At 41.0% G+C, this 18,097-nt stretch overlaps 1 protein-coding gene across 2 annotated transcripts in view; it reads left to right on the forward strand.

Annotated features, from left to right (window-relative positions):
• The first annotated feature begins 447 nt into the window (after positions 1-447).
• The window catches only part of AHCYL2 (adenosylhomocysteinase like 2), a 179,170-nt gene continuing 161,520 nt past the window's right edge, over positions 448-18,097 (forward strand). For both annotated transcript variants that reach the window (XM_012789190.3, XM_012789191.3), the window contains exon 1: positions 448-871. In XM_012789190.3, the coding sequence (XP_012644644.1) occupies positions 509-871 (363 nt within the window). In that variant the 5' untranslated portion in view covers positions 448-508. The remainder of the gene's footprint in view (positions 872-18,097) is intronic.

Consider the following 18,097-nt stretch of genomic DNA (forward strand, 5'->3'; position numbering starts at 1 on the left):
TCCTCCTCCACTTTCCCACCCCTGAGGTTTCTGGCGTTCCCTCCGGGGAAACCACAATTCCTCTGGAGACTTTGTCTTCCTCATCTCCTCCCTTGTGTCACCTAGCCTCACTCCTTCCCATTAGTCGCCGGCCCTAGAGCTCCCTCTCCGCGAAAGACTCCCACTTTCCGGAGGAAATGGGGGAAGGGACTACAACTCCCAGGAGGTCCCGCGGCTCTCAGTGTACGTAGGGGGCTGAGGTCCCACGGTCTTCTGGCCGCGTGCGGCTCCGAGCAAGCGCACTACAGGTTCCGTGGCGCCTCGCGCGCGAGCCGGACCAGACCGTGGTGGGGTGGGGCGGGGCGGGGCTGGAGAGGCCGGAGCTGGCGGGCGGAGGAAGGGGGTGGGAGCGGAGGCGATGGAGGGGAGGAGTGGGGGAATGGGGGAGGGAAGGGGATGGGAGGCGGGAGGCGGGGCCGAGCTAGAGCAGGATCTGGAGTCTGAGCCGGCGGTTGCTGCAGAGGCGGTGATGTCGGTGCAGGTTGTGTCAGCAGCGGCTGCTGCCAAGGTGCCTGAGGTGGAGCTGAAGGACCTGAGCCCCTCCGAGGCTGAGCCGCAACTAGGACTGAGCACGGCGGCCTTGGGCGCCATGGCCCCCCCGGCGGGCGGTGGAGACCCTGAGGCTCCAGCTCCCGCCGCGGAGCGGCCCCCGGCTCCTGGCCCTGGGTCGGGGCCCACCGCTGCTCTCAGCCCGGCCGCCGGGAAGGTGCCTCAAGCGTCGGCCATGAAGCGGAGCGACCCCCATCACCAGCACCAGCGGCACCGCGACGGCGGCGAGGCCCTCGTCAGCCCCGACGGCACCGTCACCGAGGCGCCGCGCACAGTCAAGAAGGTACTGGGGCCGGGCTGCCTCTGAGGAGAGGAAAGGAGGGAGGGAGGAGAACCGCAGATCCTCTCCGCACAGCGGCACCACCCTCCACGCCCTCCCTTCTGATCACAGGAGCAGAGAGGCCCCTTGTCCCTCAAACCCACTTTCTCAGAGATGTCCCCTCCAGCCCCCAGTGTTGGGGAGCGGAGACTGCAGGTTGCACGGCGGTACTTCGCTATGAATAACATGGAGGTAGCGCTCTCCTCTACTACTTGGAATAGGCAGGGGAGGAGAGGCACCTAATATACTACGTACCGCTCCGCCAATACACTCCCGTGTGTTATTTTCCGTATTATTCGGGGAGAAGACCCCAGTGGCATAGAAAAATTTTACCGCTTACAGCAGCTCTCCCAGCAATAAGAGTGAAAAGATCTTTTCTACTTGTAGAACGAGTAAGCAGTAGTTGTCTTGCATTGAAATCCTCAGAGTTGTCTGGTTTCTGTACAGTTGATGACTTTCTCCCTTTCTGTGGCCAACCGCTTCCATAGAGCAGTGCTGATGCTGTGCCTTTCATTTCTAGTTACTGCAATAATCTATCTTCTCTGAATGTAGAAGGATTAATGGAGAGATTCTCTTCACTCTTTTATCTTTAAGAGGTTGGTCCTTCCTGCTCCGTAGTTGGTCACCATGATTATTAGACTGTGCACGAAGATAATGATTGTTTTATTGGTTCCTTATTATAGTAAGAAAGCATTAGGAAAAAATGCTGCTCTTTTTGGGAAAGGCAGTCATTGTGGGGCTTTCTGTCTCAGGTGTCAGCTCCTTTCAGATATAGTTTTGAGGAGGCCTCAGAACACTGAGGAGTAAGTGTGCCTCGAGGTATGACACCCCGGTATTAACCGTACATTGGCTATCCATGGTGTGTCTCTCTTTCCCTCTTAAAGCAAAATCACAGGAAAAAAAAAGTAAATATTGGAAAAGACAGATGTGGGTCGTATGAAAAGGGATTATGACTGTAATTTCCTAGGCTCAATATGAACACAGTGATTTATGGTTTTTTTTAATTGTTGTGATTTTTTAATTGCTTTATCAGAACAGCAATAAAGGAATGTGAAGTCTGCAATGGTTTTACTGTATAGGACTCAGTGAATTGGAATCTTGGATCCACCCTAACTTTTTGTTGTAACAGCCTCATGATTAAGGTATAGCAGATAATACTTTCATTCTAACTACCCAAATATAGATGATAAAAGATGTCAGAGGCAAGGCTGAGGGAATTTGTATAGCAATGCTTTATGACAGTGTCCTTGTCATTTGCAGTATGAAACTTCTCTGGGAGACATTACAGTAGAAAGAGGCAGCACCAGGACCAGTGCTGGTAGTTCCTGGATATGAGTCTGAAAATATGAAGCGTATTTCTGACTAGTTGAGATGCTTTATAATTGATCATTTTTTTTTCTTGGGATCAGGAGTGTTTTTGTCTAAAATCTGTAATTTGATTAGATGTCTTGAGGGTAAAAGTATTTAACAAATTGCTTTTATAGCATGAGGTTTACAGTCAGGCATACCTGGGTTTGAATGTCAGTACCCCCACTAATTTTTTGGTAATTTCCAAATTCTATAAATCACATTTTCTTCTTCTATAAAATGAGAATACTAATTACGATTGGGGATTAGAAATATTTGTAAATTAGCATTCAACTTGGCACATATTGTAGGGTCTTTTAAGAAAAAACTATTATTATTATGAACAATTTTTTTTATTTCTCCCATCGTGGCTTAAGTACATGTCACCATGTTCTCCTCTGAAAGGTACACACAATTCAATAGATTCTATATAAAGAAGTTAAAAAAATCTCAGGCCAGCATACCAGAGCCTGTTTTTCTTAATCCTGGATGTGCTTCTTGACCATTTTCCTTGTCTCTGAACCACCTTCTTCCTGTTTTTTCAGCATCAAAATATATGATCCATGATTTACTCAGCAGCCTCAAGGCTATAGAAGACAGGGCTGAGCTTGCCTTAAAATGTTAATTGCATCAAAAAACAACTTCTCTGCTGAAAGTTAAAGTAGGGGAAGCTTTGGGTAAGGATACAGCTGGATGATAAAACTAAGGACATGAGGTTGAATTGCCTTTTGGGGGCAGAATCTTTAACTTCCTGATATTGATTGGCTAAATGAAAATAAGTACACAAGATTGCCCTTCTTTCCTCAAGTTGAAAGTCACCTCCCCAAAGGACTGCAGTGTGACATTTTGATTTATAAACTTTTGTTGATTCTTATATTGTCTAAATCATCATTTTGACCATGACTCACTTCTGTTTTTGTTACACCATATGGAGGAACTAGGGATACTAGTATTGAAACAGCTACCTTTGGCTATGAAATTGGTGACTGTTGTTTTTGTTTTCTGTCATATACAAATTTATTTTTTTTATTTATTTATTTATTTTTTTTTTGGGCACTAGGTCTAGTGAAGATATACAAATTTATTTAACTCACATTTCCATTGATGGTTTCCCTTAATCCATTCATGTAATCTGTCATCAGTTTTCCTAGTTCTGTTACTCTGCTCAGCCATACAAGGGAAATGAACTTTTTACAAGAGCCGGAATTCTTAAGTGCAATAGTTAATAAGAATGAACATATGGTGTGCAGGTTACTCAGTCACATCTTATCTTTGGCACCTACCTCCACTCCATCCTGCAACTTACAGTGCTCTGGGGCTACATCTTGTCATTGTGGCTATGATATATTTATATATATAATGTCCTTTTTCATAAACTGACCTTAACTGAACCCAGTAAACCAAAAATCTCTGTAAGAAGTAATTTGTGAAATGGGAAGATAAGTTCCACAGTGAATGCAGTAGCAGTAGTAGAGAGGATTTATTTCTTCCCTGTGTTCTTGAAAATAGGTGATAGGGGTGTTGGAGTACAGCAGGGAAAACAAGGCAAGAGAGGATTTATTTCAGAAAAGTTAAAATTTCCTGACAGTAAGACTGCAAGCCTAAGAACCTCAACTAGTTTGTGCTTATGTCAGTATCAGTAATGACCATGTTCAAACAGACTCTTTATTGCTTTTGGCAAACGTATCCACCTTGCACTGGCTTTGTTGCTGTCAAGAGAGAATAAGTTGAGCCATGTTAGCACTTTCTTGCCCAGAATTGTTTTAAGCTTTTGATTTGGTTAATTATAGATTACTGAAATGGAATGTTTTGGATATAGGCATGGGAATGTGGGAGCAGTATGACTCCTTTTGCCAGTTAGAAAAGTACAGCCTTGAAAGTGTTCAGTAAGGCAATTGGCAGTTGGACTTTAATAATAGTTACCATTAATTGGCCTTTTGTGTGCCAGGAGTTGTCATAGATGTTTCTGTAGGCGGAATTATCTCTGTTTCACAAATGAGGAAATGAGGTCCAGAGAGGTTAAGTACCTTGCCCAAGGTTATACATCTAGAAAGTGGCATATGTAGGACTTAAGCCCACTGATTCCAACTTCTTAAATGTTGGGTTCTGGCTGTCTGCCAGAAGTCTTTTAGAGTGAACTCTAAGGTGTGTCTGTCTGGCTAAGGCTTAGGTCATCCCAAGACCAAAGTAAGGAGAGTCTGAGTCAGGGCTTTGGGCAGAGGACAGGAGAAAATTATACAAATGTAGAACCTCAAAAAACTGTAAAATTAGAAAAGAGAAAGAAGAGCATCTTATACAGAAAAGCATTTCAAGATCAGTTGATAACTTCACATTAGTATTAGGTTATTAAGTATGAAATGTCCGATTTCCTTAAGTTTTACAGTTGATATTTCTGACATTTCACTTTGACACTTGTTTTATTTTTATTGTGAAGTACATCCTCAGTCCTAGAAATGCATGTTTTGGCTTGTGATTATCTTCCAAATTTTTTTTTAGAGCAATTTTTGTGAAGCCATGGTTAAGTCAAAAATTCATGTTATTTTTGAATGTGAGTTCTATACTGCAACCAATGCAGCATAGACATCTCGAAATATCAACAAAGCATTTGGAAAGGATGTGGCTGATAATGAATGCACAGTAGGTCAATGGTTTGAGAAGTTCCATTTTGGTGATTTTAATCTTGAAAATGAGCCACGTGGGCAACCTGAGACCAAGGTAGATAATGATGAGCTGAAAGCTATAGTGGAAGCAGATCCATCTCACCTACACGTGAATTAGCAGCAAGATTTGATGTTACCATTCCAATGATATTAGACCATTTGAAACAAATGGGCAAGCTAAAGAAGCTGGGCAGATGGGTTTTACGTCAATTAAACTAGCATCAGAAGAGAAATTGTCTTGAAGCTTACCTTTCTTTGCCTTCATGACATAAAGGCAAACCATTTCTACACTGTATCGTTATGTGTGATGAAAAATGGATTCTTTTTGACAATTGCAAGCATTTGGGACAATGGTTGGGTAAAGATGAAGTGCTGAAACACAGTCCAAACCGAATATTCATCCAAAAAAGCTAATGGTGTCTATTTGGTGGTCCAGGACTTTTATTATCTGCTACAGCTTCATGAAACCTGGTCAGTTGATTACAGAGGATGTCTACTGCAACCAGTTGGATGAAATGATGAGGATGCTTGCAATTAAGCAGCTGACATTAGTCAGTAGAGACAGGCCAATCCTCTTGCAAGACAACGCTTGACTACACATTGCACAGACAATGTATTAAAACGACAGAAGCTGGACTTGGAAACTGTCATCCACCTTATTCACCAAACCTTGCACCAACTGATTACCACTTCTCCCAGTCTTTGGACCTCTTCTTGCAAGGAAAAAGATTCAATTTTCAACACGCTGTGGAAAACACCTTTTATCATTGCCGCTCACTCTCCAGGCTTCTTTGCTGCTGGCATAAACAAGCTACCGTTAAGATGAGAAAAGTGTGTTAATAGTTTAGGCACATACTTTGATTAATTGTATTGCTTCTTGTTTGAGATATAATAAACTATATTTGTGATTCAAAATCAGACATTGCATATTTAATGACCTAATAATTTACTAATAATCTTAAAAATTTATCCTTCAATTGATAAGTATATCTAGAGAACCTGAGAAATACACTCCTCCTTCCTGTTCAGCTAACATTTTTTCCCTTTCTTTAAGTCCCACCTTCTCTATGAATTGATCTCTGTTTAAACCTCTTAAAAAACAGAAGGGAAAGTATATTGTTATATATTCTTGCTGTGTTCCAGGCATTGTGCTTAGAACTTCATATGTAGTATTTTATTTACTCCTTTTAAGAGCTCTCAGAGATTAGTAGTGTTATCCTTGTTTTATTGAGGAAGCCGAAAGTTGGAGAGATTAAGGAATTTGTCTCAAAATTACACAGTAATGTGATGGAGCTAACAGAACCCTAATGTGTTTGACTCTAAAGCCCAAACTCTGTTGCTTTTCAATTCAAACATTTCTGTTTGAAACTCAAGATCGAACCCTTTAAATCTTAATCTGTATTTTTTTGTGGATTTTTTAAAAATTGCACTAATAGGCAGTTTTTTTGTTTTGTTTTTGTTTTTTATGACAGAGTCTTACTCTGTTGCCCAGGCTAGAGTGCCGTGGAGTCAGCCTAGCTCACAGCAACCTCAAACTCCTGGGCTCAAGCGATTCTTCTGCCTCAGCCTCCTGAGTAGCTGGGACTACAGGCATGCGCCACCATGCCTGGCTAATTTTTTTTTTTATATATATATATTTTTTGTTGGCCAATTAATCTCTTTCTATTTTTAGTAGAGATGGGGTCTCACTCTTGCTCAGGCTGGTTTCAAACTCCTGACCTTGAGTGATCCTCCCGCCGCAGCCTCCCAGAGTGCTAGGATTGCAGGCGTGAGCAACCGTGCCCAGCCATAGGCAGTTTTATTTATTTATTTATTTATTGAGTGGTTGAAGGTCTTGCCATGTGTTTTTGTGAATATGAATTTTCTGAGAAAGCAGCCATTATTTTGTATTTGTATAACCTTTGAATTCTGTTCTCAAACCTGGGGAAGATTGAACAGTAAGAGCTGTTTTAGGAGGTTGTTCCAGGCTGAAGTTGCAGTTGTGCGTTTGATGTCTTGAGGGAGACTATTTTGGTTTTTTAGTGTACAGTTAATTGAAATGGATAATACATGAAAAAAGGGAGAATGAGTTTTTTTATTATGCCTATTCCTTGAAAATGGTCATTTCTTCTACAATGAAAAAAAAAAGAGTTTATTGTAGTTTATTCAGACCCTTTGTCAAGTTGTGTTTATAAAGAATATGCAGTTTCTTTCATGGTAGTTCTTGTTTAAATAATTCAGAGATGTGCAACTGAGGTGGATGGGAGGAGAACAATCTTGGCAGTTGACCTGATCCACTGTCCTGCCATGATTATGTTCTGGTGATAGGCACAATTAGAGGAGATGAAATTCTATTCACTTAAGAAGTTTAGTAAGCTTGATCAGATTTCTATGGAATGTGTAAGAGCTTTTTATAGTCCAAATGACCTGTGACCCAAGATTTGGTGAGAGCAGAGCAGAGGAGAAAGCAGCGTGTTTATGTTTCTTCTATAACAGTTTGTAAGTCTAAAATTATTCTGATCAAATTAAATAATTTAAGACATTCTATGTGCATGATTTTTAGTCTCCCTTCCCCTCGTCCCCCCAGGTGTATTTTGCAACAATTCAATGAGCCATTTTCCCTCTTGGACACTTGCATTAGTAGCTGGTGATTTTCTATTCTTTTTTTTTTTAAGGGTCTATCAGAAATTTATCAGTTTGGGGCACCTAGTTTTTAGCTCAGAACCTATATTAACGAATGGTATTAGAGCTACTAGTTGAGTTATTCTGACTATAAGATTTTTTCTTAAAGCCTTTCTGAGTATTCCACACCTGAGACTAAAACTGGCTTCATCTTACCTACAAACTTACCTCCTGCAGTACTCCAATGTGAACACTTTTGATCACTCTAAAAGATTTGATAACATTGGCTGCCTTTTCTTGGAAACTCTTCTTTTGCTTTTGGTGATGCTTATAATAGCTACCATTTACTGAATACTTAACTCTGTGCCACACATCTATCTTATCTCATTTCATTCTCTTGACAACCTTATCAGATGAGCAGTTTTATCTTTATTTTACACATAAGAAAATATAGGTTCAAAAAGAGTAATTAACTTGCCCAGGGGTTGGCCAGTGAAGCTGCTCATAGCAATAGTGGGAGACTTTGCCACACTGCCAACCCCCTACTGCTCTGACCAAACTCCCATGTAAAGTCTGTTTAAGCTGCTACTAAGGCCACTTGGGATCTCAGGATCTATCCTCTTTCAAGAGAAAGCCTAAACCACCATGCCTCACATCCTTGTTCATTTCAGTCACTACTGGACATCTTGTCATCCATTATCTTCCTAATACTCATGCCTTTATCACTCTCTTCATCCTCTCAGCTGATTCAGTCTTCCCAAACTCTTCCACTGTGTTCTCTACATTATTAGCAAATCCCCATGTAGTGTCAGCTTCTAGCAGCAAGATCTAATTATGGGGTGATAGTGGCAATTTTGTTAATACTGGCACTTGGTATCCAGAACTATAATGGTGCAGACCAAGCTGCAGCATCTCCTGCTTGGCATTAGCGATCACATCTTTGCCAAACCAATTCTATAATTTTAAGTGGTGTTTTTAGCTGTGTAGTCCTGAAGCAAGTTCTTCACTGTGAAAGCTATCTCATATCCTTTCTGTAAATTCTTTTACTCTCTCTTTCTTTCCCTCCCTTCCTCCCTCCCTCCCTTCCTTCCTCCCTCCTCTCCTTCCCTCCTTCCCTCCCTCCCTGTCTCGCTGTCACCCAGGCTGGAGTACAGTGGCCTCATCACAATTCATTGCAGCCTCCAACTCCTGGGCTCAAATGTTCCTCCTGCCTTGGCCTCCCAGAATGCTGGGATTATAGGTGTGAGCCACCGTACCTGACCTGTAAATTCTTTTTCTGTTTAATTCAAGCAGAGTTGACTTCTGTGACTTGTAGAACCAGTGATGCACTGGTTAACCTAACTATCTATCCTCTTAGTTGTCTGCATCCATGGAGCTGAGAGTTGTTAGAGAAAATCAGGAAATCAGGGAGATCAATGTCGCTATAAATTCATAATCATTGATCCCATATGCATAATCAGCATTACCTAGCAATGTTATACATTTCTCTGGTTCACTTTCCTGCTAACTGCAAATGACTGTTTCATATGATCTCTATTTCTAATTTCTCATGTGTTCTTTTTTAACTAGTGATAGATCTTATGCTTCATTATATAATAAAAACAGAAGCTATCAAATGGGAATTCCTTCATCTTTATACGTCCCAAATCTACACACCTACCTGCATCTGGGATTCATCTTTTTCTTTTTCCCTCCTGTTACCGTAGAGAAAGTGTCCTTCATTCAGTCAAAAACCAGTCCCTTCACAGGTATTGTAATCATATTCTCTCCTGTTTTCTTGAAGAACTTTCTTTGGTTATCTTCTGTTTTTACCATTAATAGATCCTTTCCTTCAGTGTTCAGACATGCTCTTCCATCTTCCATTTTGAAAACCCTATTCTTCGACCTGCATGTTTTCTACTACTGTCCTTTCTATTCTCCTTCACAGACAAGCTTCCTCAAGGAATTTTCTGTACGTATGTACACTTTTTTCCCCTCATAAACTCCTTCACCCATTCCTACTATAATACTCTGACCAAAACAAAACCACTTTGCCAAAGTTGTTAATGATTGGGAAACAAAGTTGTCTGTTTTTTCAGTCCTCATCTTACTAGATTTCTTAATAGCATTTGACACCAGCTCCTTATGAAACAGTCTGTTCTCTTGGCTTCTATGACATTGCTCTTTATTAGTTTCTGTCTGATTTCTCTGACTGCTCCTTCTCAGTCTTCTTTGTTGGCTCTTTCTCCTTGGTCTTGGTCCCTCTCTCATTGTGTTTTCTCTCAGAGTCATCCATACCATTCCTATACCTTTAAGTATCATCTACATACCAACAACTCCCAAAATTACTTCTTTAGCCAAGACTCCTTTCCTGAATGGCAATCTTCTATTTGTATGGCTGCCTATTTATAGTAGGACTTCAAAACTTTCATGTCCAAAACTGAATTTTTTTTGTCTAATTCCCCAATTATGTTGTTCTTATTTTCCTCATATCAGTTAAATGGCACTTACATTATTTTTTTCTTTGCTTTAAATAGATGTTTTTAATTATATAAGTAATACTTGAATATGATCTTGCAAAATAATTCAGTCTAATAACGCAGAAGTTTTTCCTTGGCCCTCAGACAGTCTCATTCCCTTTATCAGAGGTGATCCCTATTATCAATCTGTTTATCGTTCTAGACCTTTTTCTATGAATTTACACTCATATTAGTATATAGAGAAATTTATAGTTTTATAATAACTTGTATATAAATAAAAGCCTACTGTATTTACAGTGCACTCTCCTTTTTTGCTTAATAACATGTCTTTTTTTTTTTTTTGAGACAGAGTCTTGCTTTGTTGCCTGGGCTAGAGTGAGTGCCGTGGTGTCATCCTAGTTCACAGCAACCTCAAACTCCTGGGCTTAAGTGATCTTCCTGCCTCAGCCTGCTGAGTAGCTGGAACTACAGGCATGCACCACCATGCCCGGCTATTTTTTGTTTCTTTTTTTTTTTAGTTGACTGGCTAATTTTTGCTATTTTTTAGTAAAGACGGGGTCTCACTCTTGCTGAGGCTGGTCTTGAATTCCTGAGTTCAAGCAATCCTCCTGCCTCGGCCTCCCAGAGTGCTAGGATTACAGGCGTGAGCTACCGCGTCCAGCCTAAAAGCATGTCTTGGAGCTCTTTCTGCATCAGTACATATAGATCTACCTCATTCTTTTTAACCATTGAATTAATTTCCAAAATTTATATTATTATTATACCATTCTGTTCATGCACACTTAACTTTTTTAGGTTAAGTTAACTTTTTTTCTTTCTTTATAAACAATGCTGTAGGCTGGGCGTGATGGCTCATGCCTGTAATCCTAGCACTCTGGGAGACTGAGGCGGGAGGATTGCTTGAGCTCAGGAGTTCTAGACCAGCCTGAGCAAGAGCGAGACCCTGTCTCTACTATAAATAGAAAGAAATTAATTGGCCAACTAACATATATATAGAAAAAATTAGCCGGGCGTAGTGATGCCTGCCTGTAGTCCCAGCTACTTGGGAGGCTGAGGCAGGAGGATCCCTTGAGCCCAGGAGTTTGAGGTTGCTGTGAGCTAGGCTGATGCCACAGCACACACTCTAGCCTGGGCAACAAAGCGAGACTCTGTCTCAAAAAAAACACAAAAAACAATGCTGTAGTAACTATATACATTCTTTTTATGTACCTGTAGAAGCATTTCTCTAGAATAGATACATAAAATTAGAATTTTTGTGTTAAAAGATATACATATTTAAAGCATAATGTCATGTTGTCTTCAAAAAGGTAGTACTGTTTTACATATCAGCTAACTATATACAAGACAATCCTTTCTCCACACCTTTGCCAATATTGGATATTTTTACATCTTCGGGGAAAATATTTTATTGGTCTTTTTGTATTCTCCTGTTTATAATGGAACTGAGTATTTTTATGCATATATTCACAATTTGCATTTTTCTTGTAATTCCCTGTTAGTGTTAATTAACAAATTATTTATTGAGTGATGACTGTGTGCCAAGTGCTGGGAATACAGCAATGAACAAAACAGATAAAAATCTCTACTCTCCTATTGGATTGGTTTTTTCATGTTTGTAGGAATTCTTTATATATTCTAAATATTAATTCTTTGTGTATATGTTGCAATTATTTTTTCCTACTTCTTTCTTGTTTTTTGTAACTTTGTTTACAACGTTTTCAAGGTTTTTATGTACTTAAGATTTACCTGTATTTCCTTTTTGTCTTAAACATTTTTTGTCTTAAAATGGCTTCTCCTACCCTAAGTATTTAAACAAATTCTCCTATATTTTCTTCAACTGTTTTTTTTTTAAATTTTTATTTCTCTAAGAACTAGAATCTTTAGCTGTTTTTATGGTTGTGTTTATTATATTTTGGTCTTCAGTCTATCTAGAATTTTTGTTTGTAATGTAAAATAGAGACAATCTGTAATAGAGGTAGTTCTGTTTGTCCCCAAATAAAATGCATTATTTTACCTTTTTCTGGTTCTCTGATTGTTTCTTTCTCTTTAACTTGTCCTTCTTAACTGTTTTTCTTTCTTAACTTTTAGCTATACATGTAGAAGGAACTTTTGATTTAAGACTGTTCATTAATTCAAGTATGACACTAAAAATTATCATCCTGGATCTACTAATTTAGTGCTTATAATGAGTTGCTTATAGAAACACTTGTTATTTTAGCAATTTTTCTTATTATTTAGTTGATATAGAGTACTTTACGTTTTGAAAGAAATTGGAACCTCGATGATATCTCAGATACATAACATATCCTATGCAGCAGTGGTCTACAAAGGAACTCATCTTATGTAGTTATACTAAGATAGAAAAATGTAATACTGTGTGGTCCTTTTCCAAAATGACACCTAATTTTTTTTTTAAGGCATTGTCACAAATTGAATATGTGTGATTAGGCTGTAGGAGGAAAACTTTTTGCTCTGGTTAGGAAATTGTATGCATCTACTTTTCAAAAAGTTGAAACTCCTTCAAGTTAAAGAGGAACTTTTCCTGGAAGGTGAACAAAGATTCTTCTTCACCAAAGCTTTGTTGGACAAAGCTCGACTGAGTCTAGTCTCGGTCACTCTGTGCTTTGGGAGACAGAAATGGAATAGGGAAGTTTGCTACATCAATTCATGTCTGTTGTTTCTATAAGACAGAAAAGATGATTGATCTAATGTTATTTTCTTTTTAGGGCCTATGCTGGACTGTATTAAAGAAATAACTTTACTTGATACTTGTGTAATAATCTCTTTAATACATTGTGAGCTTCTTTTGTGCATGAACCATTTATCTGTTGGGTACCAAACACTGTAAAGTGCTAGAGTTATAAAATCAGCAAGATACCATTCTCGCCCTCAAGGAGAGGGTAGGGAATGTAGATACAGCAATAAAAAAACACAATCTAGTTTGGTATGAGCAATACTGGAAGCAGGAATTATAATTTGAAGAGGTCAGCATTGAAATTGAGGTGTATCACCTTAGGAAAACTAGTTGGTTGTTAAGCTAAGAAGTTTCACAGTGTATCAGAACCTTTGTGAGATTTCCTTATTCCAGCTGTACAGGACCAGAAAATCACATCTTTAATACACCTAGAGATCATTTACCTCTTAGGACAGGCTCATGCAAACCAAACTCACAGAAAACTCATATTTAAAACAAAATGATGGGGAGGAGGATCAAGATGGCGGACGAGAAACACCACCAGAAAGAGTGTCTCTGCAGAAAAGACAGATTCTAGCAGAAATTAGAAAAAAGAAGCAAGAAGGCAAGCATACAGCAGACGAGGGCCGGAAGGAGGGGTACCCGAGACACCGGGAGACTCCACGGGAGGAGGCTTCGGAGCAGAACTGGAAGCTGAGACCGCCGGAGCAGCCCGGAGACCAGCAGGAAGGGTAGGTGGATAAATCACCTTCCCCCTCCCCTGCATTTGGGACTGCTGGTGGGCTCCCCAGCGGGTAGAGAGACCTGCAGACACCAGCCCAGAGACAGCCGCCACCAGCTAGCGGTGAGCCTGTAGCAGACACGGCACCAGACTCCCAAATCCCTGTGCACCTCCGTGTGCACAGACCTGAGCCGCGCGGCAGGCGCCATATTGCTTCCTTCTCCCCTCCGACGACCCTACCTGCGGCTGCCCAGAGAGACAATATAGCCACCAGCCGGAGGCACCCTCAGGGAACGGGACCTTCCCTTTTGGGACCCTACAGCTGACTAAGGGGAATTCAGACTGTGAGCTCCCTACCTGCCAGCCCTCCCAGGTGCTGCTGGCACGGTGTTCCCAGGAGAACGGTGCTGACTCAGAGGCTGAGAGACACAGACACAGCTTGGGCTCCCTGTGGGTGAATTGGGACCGGAACTCCTCTCCCTGGTGGGGATACAGTTTGAACTCTGGGACCCAGAGGTCAGACCTGCAGACCAGATCCCGTGCACCGAGGTCTAGCATTGCCCGGGGCACAGAAAGGATATTTGTGAACAGCCTGTGGAGGTGTGTGTGCCTCCAGGGGCAGATCAGTGTCCTAGAGGGCAACCCTCCCACCAAAGGGAGGCCGTGCGCCCAGCCCAGGCAGCGTTTCTGCGCAGGGAACCTCCCCGAAGGCATCACAATCCGGGGAGGCTTGGTGGCGTGTGGTCTGGCCTGCTGGCAGAGGCCAGGGGTAGCTGCGGAGTTGGGGAGGGTGGAAAGAAGTGAGGCCTGCTCCCGACTGCGGGGCTCAGACAGCCCCACCCCCACAAGCAGACTTTCTGGCTGAGCGGGACCATTCCAGCCCCACCCTGACAGCTTTTCCTGGAAGCAGAGTACAGAACTTTGACCCCTGCTAACTGCCTGAGGGCAGGCTTACCCAACCCAGCTCCGCCCAGAACAAGAGCTGATAACAGGACACAAAATCAACAGCATAGCCTGTTCCTCCAAGCAAACGCCACCTACTGACAGCGACGGCATCTTGCACAGCCTTTCCACGGCACCCACTGACTCAATATACAGGGAGTGGTCCAATCTCACCCACAGACACCACCTAACCCCTCAGAAACTAAACAAGGCGTGTGAATATCCAAACAAAAACCTAAAGGAAAGAAACAACAACTGATCGACATGGGAAGAAATGAGCGAAGGAACTCAGGAAATATGAAGAACCAAACGGAAAACACACCCCCAAAGAGGAGCACCAGCCCCCTAGAAACGGACACCAACCCAAATCAGGCAACCAAAATGACAGAAGAGGAATCTCTTATGTGGATCATAAGAACACTCACCGAGCTGCAACAACAACTCAATAACCAACACAAAGAAACCACAAAAAGCCTCCAGGATCTGGAAAAAGAAATGGACACAATGAAGAAAAGTTTAACCCAACTCCTAGAAATGAAGAATCAATTCAGGGAACTACAAAATACAGTGGAAAGTCTCAAGAACAGGGTAGATCAAACAGAAGAAAGAATCTCAGAGCTTGAAGTTAACACCCTCCAACTAAATAAAACCATCACAGAGATAGAGCAGAGAAACAAGAGAAAAGAGCAAAGCCTACAAGAGATGTGGGATTATGTGAAGAAACCTAATGTGAGGGTCATAGGGTTACCAGAAGGGGAAGAAGACAACACCCAAGGGTTGGACAAGCTATTTGAAGATATAATAGAGGAAAATTTCCCAGGCCTTGCTCAAAATCTCGATATACAAGTTCAAGAAGCTCAGAGGACCCCTGGGAGATTCAATGCAAACAGGAAGACGTCACGACATGCAGTGATCAGACTGACCAAAATATCAACTAAAGAGGCCCTTCTAAGAGCTGTAAGACGAAAGAAGCAAGTGACATACAAGGGAAAGCCAATTCGAATAACACCAGACTTCTCTAATGAGACTTTACAAGCAAGGAGAGACTGGGGCCCCATTCTCACTCTTCTGAAACAAAACAATGCCCAGCCTAGAATCTTCTTCCCTGCAAAACTAAGCTTCATATATGAAGGAGAAATAAAGACATTCTCAGACAAGCAAAGTCTCAGAGAATTCACCAAGACAAGACCAGCCCTACAAGAAGTACTTAAAACAGTGCTACGCACGGAACACCATAATAAAAACTCACGAATATAAAAACAACCAAAACCCAAAAATTAAAGGCCAGATAATACAATGGCTCAAGAGAGAAATCAAAGCAACAACATCCAACCCAACAGAATGAACAGTAATCTACCTTACCTATCAGTTCTCTCAATAAATGTGAATGGCTTAAACTCTCCACTCAAGAGACATAGGCTGGCTGAATGGATAAGAAAATACAGGCCAAGTATATGCTGTCATCAGGAAACACATCTAATCTGCAAGGATGCATATAGACTAAAAGTAAAAGGGTGGAGATCAGTATTCCAGGCAAGTGGAAGCCAAAAGAAGCCTGGCGTGGCAGTTCTAATTTCAGACGATTTAGTTTTTAAACCAACAAAAGTAGTGAAAGACAAAGAGGGTCATTATATAATGGTGAAGGGCACAGTTCAACAAGAAGAGATAACAATTTTAAATATATATGCACCCAACTTAGGTGCACCCAGTTTCATAAAGCAAACCTTACTGGATCTAAGCAAAAGGATTAATAGCAACTCCATAATCACCGGAGATTTCAACACCCTACTGACGGCACAAGACAGATCCTCCAAACAGAAAATTAATAAATAATGGACTTAAACAAAACCCTGGAACAACTGGGTCTGACTGACATCTACAGGACATTCTACCCAAAATCCACTGAATATACGTTTTTCTCATCAGCTCACGGGACATTCTTTAAGATTGACCATATCCTAGAGATTTACACAAAGTACATCTCAAGAAATTGAAAAAAATAGAAATCATACCATGTACCTTCTCAGATCACAGTGGAATAAAAGTAGAAATCAACCCTAACAGAAACTCACATTTCTACACAAAAATGTGGAAATTAAACAACCTCCTACTAAATGATTACTTCATAAATGAAGAAATCAAGATGGAAATAAAAAAACTCTATACTCCTACACTGCTGGTGGGACTTCAAATTAGTTCAACCTCTGTGGAAAGCAATATGGGGATACCTTAAAGCGATACAAGTGAATCTACCATTTGATCCAGCAATCCCATTGCTGGGCATCTACCCAAAAGATCCAATGACACTCTACAAAAAAGACACCTGCACTCGAACGTTTATAGCAGCACAATTCATAATTGCAAGGCTATGGAAACAGCCCAAGTGCCCATCAATCCAAGAATGGATTAATAAAATGTGGTATATGTATACCATGGAGTACTATTCAGCTCTAAGAAACAATGATGATATAGCATATTTTTCTGGTTAGAGCTTGAACCCATACTATTAAGTGAAGTTTCCCAAGAATGGAAAAACAAGCACCACATGTACTCAGCAGCAAATTGGTATTAACTGAACAGCACCTAAGTGGTCACATAGGTACTGCAGCAATAGGGTATTGGGCAGGAGGGAGGGGGGCGGGTATATACATATATAATGAGTGAGATGTGCACCATCTGTGAGATGGTCATGCTGGAGACTCAGACTTGTGGGGGAGGGGGGGAAATGGGCATTTATTGAAACCTTAAAATCTGTACCCCCATAATATGCCAAAATAAAAATTAAAAAAAACAAACAAAAAAACCCAAAATAATGCCTAGGTTATAGTCAGATACAACACTCAAGCTAATGTGATATATATGTAAGTCAGAGAACACTCTGGAAAATCTACATGGGAGGTCTAATTATAGTTAGAGGCAGTTTATTAAGTTTGGAATCATTTAAATCCTTGCTACTCAAACCAGAAGCATTGTTTATCACCTGGAAGCTTAGAAATGAATAATCTCAGGCAACTGGGGTTCTGTACTAGTGTATACCTATCAAAACCTCAATTTTTTTACTCATTGTTTAGTAGATGTTGGCTTAGTACCTAGTCTCATTTCATGTTTTTCTTTTATGAAACCTCAGAGAAGCAAGAAAATAATTTTAGGGTTTTATGGAAGGGTAATAAAACTTGTTATAAGACTTATAATAAAATACTTGATAAACACAGAGACAAAAATATAGGCACATATACCCAAAGATAGAGATACACAGAGTCAGAGAGACAGACATATAGACTTCCTGTACACACAGACTGCCCCCATATGCATACATACAACAGACCCCCCCCCCCGCAAGAATCCTTTACTTAGTCCCTTCCCACACAGAGACCCCCTCCACACACATACAGAGAGAACCCCAGGCTTGTCCACAGAGTCCCCTACATGCGTCCACAGAGACACTCCACAGAGACCACACACTGGGAGGCCCACTCACACTCAAAAACATAGACTCCCACAGAGGGAGCTATATACACACAGACACATAAACTGACAACCAACAGGTAATGCTTAAAACTGAGCTTTTCATAGGACTTAAGTAGCGTTTTTCATAGTTATTTTGAGGAGAAGGGATGAGTATTCTCTCTAAGGTACTTTTAACTAAGCCAGAAAATGAAGCAAAACAGATGGACTGCCATTGAGTCTGCAGAACAGTTAATGTTACAAAGCCAGTTTTATTTGAATTCTTGTTTCTGGAACTGCTTGTTCCTGGGCATCATTTTC

This window comes from Microcebus murinus, chromosome 9, assembly GCF_040939455.1.
Source record: "Microcebus murinus isolate Inina chromosome 9, M.murinus_Inina_mat1.0, whole genome shotgun sequence".
Lineage (NCBI taxonomy): Eukaryota > Metazoa > Chordata > Mammalia > Primates > Cheirogaleidae > Microcebus > Microcebus murinus.